General features: G+C 36.6%; 1 protein-coding gene across 1 annotated transcript; it reads left to right on the forward strand.

The window, feature by feature from the left end:
* The first annotated feature begins 8,197 nt into the window (after positions 1 to 8,197).
* On the forward strand, positions 8,198 to 9,660 carry LOC113310843 (arogenate dehydratase/prephenate dehydratase 6, chloroplastic-like). The gene has a single exon (XM_026559643.1). It carries the CDS (start codon positions 8,306 to 8,308, stop codon positions 9,581 to 9,583), a length of 1,278 nt encoding a protein of 425 aa, XP_026415428.1. The 5' UTR covers positions 8,198 to 8,305; the 3' UTR covers positions 9,584 to 9,660.
* Positions 9,661 to 14,710: the final 5,050 nt, after the last annotated feature.

A 14,710-nucleotide genomic window follows, 5' to 3' on the forward strand; every position in this document is an offset into this window, starting at 1 on the left:
CTCACCACCACCTCCTTCCTCAATTATTCATATGTGCAACTTCAGAATCACCAAAACCACAACAGTAAACCACAATTACAACTCCATTATACATTGATCTCAATTCTGGTTATATTCTCAATCAAATAAATTGAATACTTTAATCAGCTCAATTAAAAATACCAGAATTAGAAATAATTAGAGACTTACCCAGCAATTCACGTTCTCTGAATTGTTAAATCACCAAATCATTTCCACCCAGAACCTAATTCCTGTTTTAAGGAAGAACATAAACCCTAACTTATCTCTGAATTAACCTTTCTTCACTTAAGTCTTGATTCCATCTGTATTTCAACTCTAATCCACCTAATCATTCAATACCCACCTAATCATTCCATCTGTATTTCAACAGAACTCACCACAATGCAAATATCGCGTTTCAGTCCATTCAGAACATCCTCACCATTTTCAGCTCTTGTAGTACAACACTTCAAACCTAGCCAATGCATCAGCAAAAACAACTAACAACAGCTGATTAAGCCTCAGTAGCTTCATAACCCCTCTTCCATCAGTTCATCTTCTCCCTGTAATTTGATTAAGCCTTTCTACAAACAACCTGTGTGCAGTTTACTGGTGCTTCACAGATGAACTCCATCTTGATTTACTAGTTCCTCATCTAAATTCAGATACCCCATAACAATTCATCTCCTTCTTAACTTCTCAACCATTCTCTGATTCCAGTCCCATCAAACCTTTGAATTTCATTCTTAATTTTTAAAATCAGAACATCAACTCAGACCCTAACAGCCATAACCATCAGGAATTCGTCTCCATTTCCTTGTTGTAAATCATATCTGATGAGAAACCGTGTATTCTAATTCATTCAAGACACTAGTACTTCCATTAAATCTCTTCTGTTTATTACCATGAATCAATAGAAATAGAAATTGCTCTTTCTTTAGATGATTTCTCGTCATCGAAATAACTTCATTAGACACTGATATTTAACAACAACAAAGAATCTTCAATCTTCTCCTAACTCTTCATCTCCTATCAAAATCAAGAAAAAACCCTGACTATCATCTCCCTCTCTCCCTGAGTTCTCTCGGTTCAATTCGATTCCAATTTTGGTAGCAGTTACTTCAGCCGAACACTCTCAGTAAAGCAGTGACGCACGTACAAAAAGGTTATTTCAGTAATCTTACCACATCCATGAGATATCCCTATATGATATTTTGGCGAGATATTGACAAGTCAACGCGATAAATTTACCGAGATGGTTAAAGTGGATGGAATCCGTTTAACTTGCCTAGTTTTGCAAGAAATAAAAAAAGTGGCCTAGAAATGAAAATGAGGGTCCAGACGAGGCCTACTGATGAGTGCTAAAAAGTGCATATTTCTATATATTTTTGTTGGCATTTAACTCATCTTTTGTGCATTAATTCTACATTTTATCCCATATTCTGTATTTTCATTGTTTTCAAGAATAAATATTTTTATTAATTAATTTTGCATTTTTAGGTTGTAAATAAAGTTTGGATGAATTGCGGAACGAAAAGAGCAGAAAAGTAGTGAAAAGCCGGGAGGAATTACACAAGGAAGCCGCGAAGAATGTTGTGCACAAGACCAAAAGGCTAGAAGTGGGCTCGAAGAGGAAGAATTGTTCTTAAAAAGATATGGGCTTGGCATACCCAAGGCCCAAAACCCTCACCCAAATCCATTTCATATATCCATACCCGTTTCCCTTTCTAGCCGTCAGATTGGATCATCTCAGCATCCTACGGTCGCAGTATCTCCAGTACATCAAAGTCTGAAGCTCCTGTCTAACACTACAGCACCTAACTCCATCTTGAGCCGTCAGTTTCGTTGTATCAGAAATCCGACGGTCGATACCAGTCTCTTCACTTGTAGCCGTTAGATCAATCTATCATTTCCGCATCCCACGACTCATCTTTGCGAATCATCGAGACTTGATGAAACCGCTCAACACACTAGTACCCTATACCTATAACCTAACCAAACGCCCCCTCCTTCTCCATCGACTTCTTCTCTTCCCCCCCTCTCTGCAACAGAACCACCTTCTCCATCATCACCACTACCCACTCCACTGCCACCGCCACCAACTCCTCTACCACCACCACACCTCCACCATCATCACCCCTACCTTCCTACAGTTATTACCCATCTTTATAGCCCCCTAATTCGTCAATTTCTCCCCTGCCGAAACCCTAGGTGAGTGGTTGACGAATTAGTGAAGCTAGAAAAGCAATTGAAGGCATGAGAATGGAGCTGGTGAACGAGGAGAGGAATGGGTTGAAGAGGGAAGCGTCAAATCGCAGGTTTGGTAAGAAAAATCCCTAACCCTAATTTTTCTGTCCATTTAGGGTTTGTTTGAGAAAACCCTAATTACTGCTAGGGAGAGCATGAGGAAGAACAGTGGCAACATGGGTATGATTAAATTAGTCGAATTAGGTGAGAAACCCTAATTTTGTCACTGTTCAATTTGGGGATTTGGGGGAATTTTTTTTGTAAACCCTAATTTGGGTGTCTGGGTATAAAAAGGGGACTGTGGTGTGTGTAATGGATATGCCTGGATTAACCAGAGCATCAGTATAATAGTTTAGTTTTGTTATGAACTGTAGCTTTGAGGGTTTCAATCTTTTCAATTCCATGATTCTCAGTTCAAATGCATTGTTAATTTTAGCTGTTCTGAACTCCAACATGTATTTAATTTGAGTGTGTGATTGTTACATTTTATATCAAGCTCCTGTTCATGTTTATGTTCTAAGTTTATCCACTGTTATGTGCTTCCCATGTTATGTTATTGTGTTTAAATTCATGTTTTGTTTCACTGTCAACTGTTAATGTATGTTTATCTTCATGTCTATCATGTTCTGAACCTCAAATGCTAGGATTAGATGAAGCTATGAACCAGTAAGGAGTCAGATCAAATTATGACATTCATGTTGTGTTTGGAATGCTGAGATAGTCTTCATCATGTGCAGCTCATGTTCAGTGTTGCTAAGCCCTTAGACTAGTTGTGCTTTAATCAGACAATTAGCACTTTGGTAATTATTTTAGCTGTGATTAGAATATCCCTTAGGTTAATGGTGGATTCAACGTCCTAGTGATCATCCTCTTGTCTTCATTGTTTTCTTATTTCTACTTCACTGTTTTCTTCACATCACTGCCCTTGGCTTAGGCCTTGGTTTATTACACTGTCATTTTATTGTCTTTGCTTCACTGTTTATCTCCATTGTTGTTTGCTGTTTTGTGCCTTTCTTATCACTTGCTGTTCACTGTTACTTTGTTAGTTCATTCTTTTTCTTACTTGTTTCCACTTGTTCACTTGTTTCCACTGTTACTCTTGTCTGTCACTCTTTGTTGCACCATCTCTTTTTCACTCTTTGTTGCACCATCTCTTTTTCACTCTTTGTCACTTCTCTTCTTCTTTAGTCCACTGTTAGGGTAAAAGGCCAAGAGCCTAGCTAATCTAAAGGCCCAGTTCACTGTTACCAAGCCCAGTTCAGTCCATCAAAGGCCCAAACTGCTTCACAGTTGATCAAAGCCCATCTTGCTCTTATTGTGAAAGCAAAAGCTTCAAAGTTATTCAAAGCCCATTGATATTCAAAACCCTTTGGTACTCAAAGCCCAATAGCAATTTAGAGCCCAAATAGCTAGAAACTCCAAACACTCCCAGTCTCTGTGGATCGACCCGTACTTGCACGAGCTACAACTGACGACCGTGCACTTGCGGTATTACTGTAAGCCCGCGTTTTTATTTCGCTTCAATTTTATACGCTTTCCCGGGCCCACCACCTACTTCTGCATATAATCCTTTTCTTTTTAATAAAAATTTTCAATTAGCCAAAGAAAAAAACGAACTTAAGAAAATTGTTACCCGTGGCTAACAGTCAGCGGGCTAACAGTCAGTTAATAGAAGTGAATTTGCCCATTCTCTTGGAATATTTATAGAGGGAAAATAATTTTTTGAGCATAAAAAATCAAAAAAGTGCGAAAGCATTAGCCAATCTAGCCATCTCCTGATCTAGGCAGTAGGCACTAACTTTTTCTTTTCATTTTTTGTTCTTTTGATCAATTATGTGTGGGGTTATAAATCTTCTCCCACGCTTTAAAGCTCACAAAACCATAATTTTTGTCAGGTAAAGTCTCCGGTGGCTTATCGGATTTGTGCAAAGCTACATCCTGCGTACCCCCAATTTCTGGACCCAACGGGACAAAACTTTGAGGGTATGTATTTCAGCAATTTATTTTGGTTGTATGTTTTTGCAAGTTGCAGCACCAACTTTATGATAAGTTGGTAGATATCACAGTCAAGCAGGGCAATCTACTACTGAGGTTGGAAGAAGTAAGTTTCACATGTACTATGACTTGGTCCTAATTGTGCAAGTTCAATTTAAATGCCAACACTAGTACTAAAGAATAAAGAAGACATCACCATTTCTTCAAAACTTGGATGGGTGCGTAATAGTACCCGGTGGTTTCTTTACCTAATTTAGCTGAATTGCAATTTTCTACTTTTAGCCGGAAACGCATTCTATATCGGTTACATATCTACACACCATCGGGCATAGATGGTGAGGATTTTGTAACACTTGAGACCAAATGTTAACAGAATGTTTGGATATCAGAAGTAGAAGTGTTTCTGTTTCTGAATTTTACCCGTATATGTGAGTAAAATATTATGACCTCTAATAACGTTGTTGATGAATAATGAGATGCACTTTTTATTCACTTGATAAGATGCCTTGATAAGAACCAAATAAACAGAAACGTCTAGTACTACAGCCATGTATGGTTTAAGGAGGAGCGATTGCCACACTCCCAAAAATGTATGGCACTCATTTATTAGGTTCGTTCTGTATTGACAATGACTAACCTCGGGAGGTCCCTCAAATCATTCAATGCCCAAGTAGCAGTTGCATTGCATGGCAATTCAAAAGGCGTGGCATCGTCGGCGTCTCTTATTTCGCACCAGTGCGATCCGCATTAAGCGATGCGAAACTCATATGACAAAGATTAGTGTTCTAAGTGAAGATTCGGGTCACCATTGCTTATATCATCCGACACTAGCTTTAAAATTTCATTTCAGTGTACCCTTTGGATTATAGTTAATACTACCTAACCCAATTCTTCAATTCCTCAATTAATAAAATAGCTATTGAATACGCAATGTTGACAAGTAGAGGCAAACTAGTATATATTATAAGTGAAGATTCTATTAAGATCATAAAACAAAAATTAGGAGATAGCTAATCATTATCATCACATTGTACTACCTAATACAAAAGAGTCACCAAACCGGATTCACTCTCTCCTAATTTAGACACAATTTTTCTTTTTTCTTTTTTCTTTTTTCTTCTTTTTTTTTTTTTTTTTTTTTTGCAGGATTTTAGTATTTGGGAAAATTTTGTATCTAACTCTCTTAGAACGAAAATAGTACAATAGAAAATATTTCACTTCATAACTTTTTATTTACCGGTGATGACACAATGTGCTATCTGCCACTAAGCCAAACTTTTTTTTAGATTCTCATACATCCAGAATCGTCTTAAAGACTTTCTCTTTCCAAAAATCGGATCAACGAAAATCACCTCTGCTTGAAAATTCTCTTCTTAGATCGGCTCCTTTAGGGTCGATCTAAGAAGATCAATCACCACCCAAACTCCTTTCACTTGTTTTTGCTTGTTTGTACTCTTTAATCTGTTTGTTTTTTTACCGATTACATGTCTATTTTTTAGGGTTTGGTTTTTGTTTTTTTTTTTGATTTTTTTCGATGAATGTGTGGATCATCAGTGTAAATATGTTTTGTGGGAGAAGACCCGAAGCATAGAAACTTCATCAACACTGATCTATGATCAAAACCAAGCACCATCAACATTTTCGGTACTTTCACCAACTTCTCCAAATCGAAGAAGATTTGTTATTTTTTCTGATTTTGGCGGTCATATGATGTTAGTTATAACTGTCTAGTTTTATTTTTCTCTCATGTGCTTGCTTATGCTATTAAATATAATTTCAGTATTAATTAAGGGATTGTTAATGTATTCTTTAAGTCTGAGATATTTTTAATAATCTTTATTTTCAGTACTAGTTTAAGGGAGTTGTTTCTGGATTTGAATCCTTGTTATATATGCTATTTGATTCTTCCTCTAGTTTGTTATCATCATTGGTGATATTATGAGCAAGCAAGGCGACAACTCAAGCTAGGGAAACCAAGAAAAAAACAATTTGTTCAACAAGATTACCATCAAGTTCACCGATCACTATAAATTTTCACACATCTCCAATGCCGAGACAACCCGATTTTTTCCGATTCAGTCTCTTAAAGATCTGTCCAGATTACACTGTTGTTTAAGACACTTTGGATACCACGGCTACCGAAGACACTTTGATTACTGGTTGCGTACTGTTACTGCTACTTGGGTCGTTGCTACCTTAATTTCTTTAGGCATTCAAAATTTCAAAATCCCCGGTTCATGTTATTCACATGTGCTGATGAACACTGGGTTAAATTTGAACCAGTCACTGCATTGTGCTTTGATACATATTGCTCTTGTTTTCAAAATTAGTTTGGCCCTAGCTAGTTGTTTCTCTCAATTATGAGAGAGAGAGAGGTCCTCTGACATTGTTTTTAGGTCTGAAAAGATGAATTTGATACGCAAGAATTGGTGGAGATACTACAACTTGAGTGATTCTTTTATAATCTTGAAATATTCTTATAAGATTTTTCGATATCATAAATCATCTTTATCAATATATTTACTGAGGTTAGCCTCTTTTACAAAAAAAAAATAAATAAATAAAAGAAACCACTCAGTGACACAAGTTTCCGGTTTAATAACATTGGTCGTTACGCCAAATGTACGTGCATCCTATCACGACTTAAAGAAGACATCAGTTATGAAGGAAGACCAGATTTTGTAAACTCAATTGAGTTACTTTATGTTTCTTATTTGGGCGTTTTTCAGAATGGTCACTGTCCCCTAATTTGTTTCACAAAATCATCACACCTTTAATTAGTCTTGACAAAAAAGTCTTTTTCCATCCGAGTTAACTGTTTTGAAAAAATAGTCATTATTTGGTCCTAAATACCCTTACTTCATTGTTGAGGTGATGGTGGTGGTGCGGGTGGCTATACCCAAGAGAGGAAGCAGTGAACCCTTATAGGGAATGTGATATAACGATCCTGAATGCGGGTTGAAGTTCTGGTGCAATTTAAGGATCCTGAATGCGTTTGTCGGAAACTAGCAGCAACAACAACAACAATAACAACAACAGCAGCATAATAGTTCATTGAAACAAAAGCAACAACAGTTCATCGAAAGCGGCAACAACAACAGTAATAGCAGCAACAGTTCATCGAAAGCGGCAACAACAACAGTAATAGCAGCAACAGTTCATCGAAACAACAACAGCAGCAACAACAACAACATCAACACCACCACCATCACCATCACCACCACCTTCAATATCCATTAATGGAGTTACATGAACAACAACAGGGTTAAGCAGGTAATTACCCCACTCACTTAATTCTGATTTGTGGGACATGATATCAATAACTCTGAAATTAACGGTGCAACGATCATTTTGGAAAGTGATTGTAACAGTGTGATGGTTTTTTGAACCGGACTATGATACTGAGTTTGTAAATACCCTTCTTATTTTTGTTTTAAGTAGTTTATAAATTTTTGGGTTACTTGACTTTTTTTTCTTTTTTCTTTTTTCTTCTTCTTTTAACTTTCTTTAAATGTTGTCATTTCTTGATACAATTTTCTTGACTTATCAAAAAAAAAAAAAATATCACGACTCAGTTATAAACAAACTGAACTGAACCAACCTTGTGGTTACAACGCAGTTCCCAGGAACCAAGCAACAGCATACGACATGGATGACTTGGTCCAAAATATAGGTGGAGTTAAAATGCAAGAAAAATCATGAATCATCAACCATAAGTAAGGTCCATAGCCTCCCGTGTGGACCAATTTTTACTTTCCATTTCACACCTTTACTCACCAAATTTAATTACGCACCAATATCCACTGTATTTATGCAAAATGGCTCACAAAATTCACTCCATTAGTGACATGTATGCACTAATCCACTGTACTTAAAAAGTAACGCTAAACAAAATTGGTAGGTAGGTGAGTAATTTGACCAATGTTGAATATCTCTCCGAAATCTCATCCTATATAAAACCCCCAATCTATCCTCTCCATTGTCAGAGCTTGAAACAAACTTTAAGTTCATCAATCTCACCCTCTCTAGAAAATTCAACTCAAAAATTTCTGGTTACAAAAAAATGAATTCAATAAATCCGTCAAAACCTATACTGAAATCATTAAGTTATTTAGATTCTACACCAAAATTGTCAATTCATAGGAAGATTCATCATCATCAATCAAATAGATCTCAAATTTGTACCATCAAATCAATCTACAAGCATGAATCAAGAAATTTCTCAGTTGGTTCAAACAGAGCAGATTGGCAAAGTTCTTGTGCAATTTTGGCAAGTAATGTAGTTTCACAACAAAGTACTGAGAAAACTGATGGTGGTAATGCAGACATAACGTCCATTAATGGTGTTCATCAAACTCTAGATCTAGTTCCGGTTCAGCAAGAAACGAATTTACCAAAGCCTCTTTCGATTACCGATCTATCTCCAGCTCCGATGCACGGTTCGCAATTGCGCGTCGCTTATCAGGGAGTTCCCGGTGCTTACAGTGAAGCTGCGGCTGGTAAAGCTTATCCTAATTGTGAAGCGATTCCTTGTGATCAATTCGAAGTTGCTTTTCAAGCCGTAGAGTTGTGGATTGCTGATCGAGCCGTGTTACCGGTTGAAAATTCACTCGGCGGGAGTATTCACCGGAATTACGATTTATTACTCCGTCATAATCTTCATATTGTTGGTGAAGTCCAATTACCGGTTCACCATTGTTTATTAGTCTTACCTGGTGTGAGAAAAGAATATTTAAATCGGGTTATTAGTCATCCACAAGCGTTATCTCAATGTGAGTTGACTCTTACAAAACTCGGTCTCAGTGTTGCCCGAGAAGCTGTTGATGATACTGCCGGCGCGGCTGAATTCATTGCTACACATAATCTACGCGACACTGCTGCGATCGCGAGTGCTCGTGCCGCTGAATTATACGGATTACAGATTCTGGCAGATGGAATTCAAGATGATTCCAGCAATGTTACTAGATTTGTTATGTTAGCTCGTGAGCCGATTATACCGAGAACTGACCGTCCGTTTAAGACTAGTATTGTTTTTGCACATGATAAAGGAACATCGGTTTTGTTTAAAGTGTTGTCTGCTTTTGCATTCAGGAATATCAGCTTGACGAAGATTGAGAGCCGGCCGTATAGAAATCGTCCGATCAGAGTTGTTGGTGATGCTAGTACTGGTACCGCTAAACATTTTGAGTATATGTTTTATGTTGATTTTGAAGCTTCAATGGCTGACCCAAGAGCTCAAAATGCACTTGCTGAAGTTCAAGAATTTACTTCATTTCTAAGAGTTTTAGGAAGTTATCCTATGGATATGACTCCATGGAGTCCTTCTAATAGAGATATGTAGAGAAATTGTGGAATTGGAATTGTAATGTAATTTATGTTTGAAATTGAATTTGTTTGTTTGACGGAGTTTGAATCGGATTTTTTTTTTTGGAAATCGCCGGAAACGGTGATTGTTTCCGTTTCGGTTTTCTTACTTTGTTAGGTAGCCGTTTATATTGAGGTACTGTTAACTCACAATAAAGTGGGTCAAAATGATTTAAAATCATGTGGAGTTGACTATGACCATTGACAGGAACATAATTGATAAGGGGTCTCCGGTGTCCTTTAGCTATACAATAAAACTAAAAGTGGGTCGGACCAGACGTGAGTGTCCAACACTCTCTCTCTCTAATCTTCTTCCTCCTCCTCCACACCGAGTTTGAAGTTTGAACCGATTTTCATTGATTTATTTTCTATTACCTGAATCCATCGGATAACTTAAAGGCGATACCATCTGATTGGAGTGTTGTTGAACATGAAGATGTTATAAATTTGATTGTCAATCTATGTGATTTTAGGAACGATACTAGCATCGGTGTAAAAGGAAGGCGATGTAGAATTAGAAAACAAGGAACAAGCTGTTCGTGCTGATCATAAGGATGGGATGAAGAATTTCAATATCGAGATGAATCCTAATTTTCTTGATTTAAGAGTGACTGGTGATGATATCAAGGGTTGGGAGGGAATCGCTAGATTGTATATTGCTAAACTGAAACCGGAAGAAATCAAGAATTATAATAAAAAGATGCAGGTTTCTAAACTGACAAGTGAAGAAGTCAGAAAATGCCACTGTAATACCGTGGTAAAGTCACTGGACGATGATACGAGTGATCAGATTTCGAAACTCGCCAACATCAAATTCTTTACGGATCAAAAAAAAAAGACAAGAAAAGAAATCAAGAATGCTAGTGCAGGGATGAAGAACTCTAAACCCAAAGCTGAGAAAAAGATTAAGTATTATGTTGCTAGGATCAATGTTTCTTAATTCAAACATTGAGAAGAGCTAATGCTGAATGAATTTTAAGTTTGGTGCTGTGCCGGTTTATTTAGGGTTCAATGGGTTCAATCCATTCTGGTTTGGTTATAATCTCCGTTTATTAGGATTTTGGAAGTTGTTTTGAGATAGATATGCTGATCATAGATTCTACATTGTAAATTCATCGGATACAATGATCGGATCTTATATGATGAAAAATCGTGGGTGTCTGACATAAAATTGTACTTGATATGTGGGATATGCTAAAATTCCAAATCTAATATGCCTGAAACCGAATCTAACTTTTTTACGAAATATCTCAAGTAGATTTTTAGATAGAACACAGATTCTAGTTGACAAGAGTTAATATGTGAAAATGATACATGCAGAAACGAACTAAAGAGGGAGGAGGGACCAAAATAACATGTCATTAGTTGAGATTTTGTCATGTATCCATCTGACTAAATTCGGTTAATGGGGTATTATTTTACTTGGGGGTGTACCAATCCCTTACCAAATAAAATGGTACCCCATTAGCAGCATTGTGAATAAGTTGGTCTTCGCAACTTCCACCATCACCACCACCAAACACCACATTTGTCTTCACTCTAAAATAAAGCTCTTGTCTGCTTAATGAAAAAATTCCACGAATAGTGTACTTAATCAAATTTATTTTATATATTAAGCACATTATTAGTTCGCCACGACTAAGTTCTTCTCATCATAATCACGTATTTGAAAACCAAGTTTAGTGTGGTAAGTAAGTAGGTGCACATAAGAAAAGCAAGTCACGCCGGCTTTACCTATAACCAACACCAACTTCCATGCACCATGAGAGTAGGCGAATTAGTGCATGATGATGGGGTTGTTAAGTTGCCACGCACCTAGCTGATTCATTCGTGTTTGCCACCCACTTTCTGAATTGTCTCAGGGAATTTTCCCTTTCAAAGACCCCAGAAAATGGACAACTAGTCAGTAGAATCGGGTAGGTACACAAAATTGGTCAATTAACCCAATAACGATAATTTTTAGGTAAAAAAAAACATGTAAAATTTGATACTATTTAAATGGATGAAAATATAAAAATAGTCACGATGTAAATAGTTTCATCCAACCCATTTTCAAATATTTTTTCTTATTTTTAATTTACATCAGGATGCATTCAGTTTCATCCTCGCTAATTTTTAAGTTTAAGCCAGGATGAATCCAGATTCATTCTTGCTATTTTTTTGGTCTCCATTTCACCCATACTAGTTTTTACTCGTCCATTAAAACCTTGTTTTAAAAATATTTGGGCAATTGACCCAATTTCTCAATCTGGTACGGACCTGATATTAACTTTGACGTGTTCTTGCATATTCCTCGAGTTGCAACCTCATTGAAAATTTGAACGAAACCATAAACACTATCCACCTGTGCTAGTTAGCCGTCTAAAATCTTGTAAAATGATGTGCAATTTGTCAAAGCAGCTAATGGGGTATCATTTTTCCTGGAAGTCTACCAACCCAAAAACAAATGCTTTTTTATCCTATATGCATATTGGTACACCCCAAGCAAAACGATACCCCATTAGTAGTCTTGCAATTTGTGGGGAAAAATTTAGCTCTAACTCATTTTTGATCTAGCAGCTCCAGGACCAAGCATGTATCCATTTGTGATGTCAGCTAACCCATCCTACTATATTTAGATGCAAACCTCTACCAAAAGATTCTACCAAAATCAGTATTATCCTTTTTAGGTTTCCTACAAATTTACATAATTTTATTTTTACTCGTTCTTGCCGCCAAAAGTAAAGATGTATCCAGATATTCTTTGAAAAATACGGTGAATGCTTTTGGTAGCTAAGAATTCGTTCACATATAATTAGGGTTAGAACTTGTTTGTTTGCAGCTGACTCGGCGTCTGAATCTGAGTCAACTCCTGACTCGGACCGAGTCAGCAGTCAGACCGTTTGTTTTCCATTTTGAGTCAGATCTGACTCGACCTCTGACTCAGACATAACCCCTGACTCGGACTCATTTGAGTCAGGTAACAAAATACCCCTGACTCATGGGACCAAACCACTGACTCACTTATTTCCGAGTCAGATGAGTCAGATCTGACTCAAAACAAACATATCGACTCAGATCCAGATGAGTCAGGTGATTTCACTCAGATCCAGGTGATTCATATCCAGACGACTCAGATGAGTCAGGAGTACACAAACATGGTGTTAGTAGGATGGGTTAGCTGACATCACAAATTGGGAAAAGATTTTTGCTCTGGCGCTGTTTTTGGTAGCTAAAGTCCGAAAAGGGACAAAAGAGAAGAATCCGATCCATCTTAAAGTTAGTGATACACTTTCAATCTCGTCGCTTAATTATTTGAACTCTTTATCGATTGAAAACCCAAACAAAGGGTCCCTTCTTCACCCAAGTTTGCATATACACTTGGGACTTGTTCACAAACTTTTCCATTTGTAGGCTTTGAAATGGAGGCACAGTAACACTAATCAGAGCCTAATAACAGAGGCATTCTACAATATTGTTATAGAAGTAGCCTCTTGGGTGATGGTTAAATTAGAGAACCCCAATTACCTTTTCACCATTTGCAGATTCTTATGGGGCAAAACGGTTTTGGGGTCCTTTATTGGGACAGCTTTTGTTAAAAAAAATCTTATTCCTATTTTGATTGATATTGATATAGGCTCAAAAACGAACATTCCTCATTCAGAACAAATCAAAAGAGCAAGAACTTTCTATCTGCACGGTTGATTGTATATTTTAAGAAACTAGTCGTTCCAAAAGTCTTGCAAGAATCGGAGAGTCGGCATTTTTCAAGCTTTTTTGTTTGGCAACAAAAAGTAGATCGACACCCAACAGCCGCGTAGGTTTTTTTCCTAACAGAAGGTTTTTTTCTCTCTTTTGCTCTTTTAAGGGAAGTTGAAGTATTTCCAGTAGAGAGATGAAAAGATAATTCTATCTCTAGCAAAATTGATAAAGCATCTTCATCTAAATCTATTAAATTTTTATAAAAATCTACAAATTTATGTGCTATATCGATTTTATTATTCAGACAGATGTTAGATTTAAAACTGATGATTACGCGGAGAAAATGTCGTTTTTTGTAGGAATGTAGAATCTTATACGAGGGACATACCATCAAAATATTAGACTTAAATTCATTGTCGTTTGGGTTTTGCGGAGAAAATGACGTAAATCATGTCTGACCTTGTCTAAGAGTTTCCATGAATCCTTCCTCTTACTTAAAATCAATATTTGTATTATTTAGGTAACCATAGGTGTATATTTTGGCATATTATAAAATCAAAAGAAAAAAAAAAGGTAAACTAAGGGATCCACAAAGAATTCCTTTGAAGACAAAAATAATGAGATATTTTTCCCCCCTTCATATTGGCATGTTTCGATATAGCTTGATAAACTGTAAAAAAACTCGATGATATTTATACCAATGTTTTAACGCGCTTTTTATATTAAAAAGATTTATCTTAGTTCTTTCGGGGAAATAAAAGTGCAGGTATAATTATATGTCGGGAGACTAAAACTTGAAAAGAATCATCTCTACTAAAATTAATAAATATCTTTATCGAAATCCTATAAATTTTAATTATCTACAAATTTATCTGATATATTGGTTATTAATCATACGGATGCTCGATTTGAAATAGAGAATTTTTATATGGTCATTACTAAAATTCAATTTGTGATTCACTAGGTAACATAGATATATACTCCCTCCGTTTCTAAATAATAGGCTGGTTTCATGTGCAATTGAAAAATAGAAGAACCAGTGGAACCATCTGGGGTTAGTCCAGTTGGCTAGGAGCCTGACTCTAAAGGAGAACGTTAGGAGTTCGAGTCTCCACTCAAACATTGGAGTATTCGTGTAATTATACTAACTTTACTATGGGGTTCATGGGGCCGAGTTTGCTCAGTGGGGAGTAAGCCGGTGGTCACGCTGCCAGGGGGCAGGACAGACCTATGCTTAGTTTCAATAAAAAAATAAAAAATAGAAGAACCAGTGGATATATAGAGAATCCCTTTTCGAGATAAAAGATAATCCAAAATTTCTTTCACATTCACCATGTTCTTATTAAAGATGCTCGATAAATTATAATAAATTCGAAGATATTTATGACTGATATTATTACGTGCTTTCTACATTAAAGATAAG

This window comes from Papaver somniferum, chromosome 9 (genome assembly GCF_003573695.1).
Source record: "Papaver somniferum cultivar HN1 chromosome 9, ASM357369v1, whole genome shotgun sequence".
Taxonomy (NCBI): domain Eukaryota; kingdom Viridiplantae; phylum Streptophyta; class Magnoliopsida; order Ranunculales; family Papaveraceae; genus Papaver; species Papaver somniferum.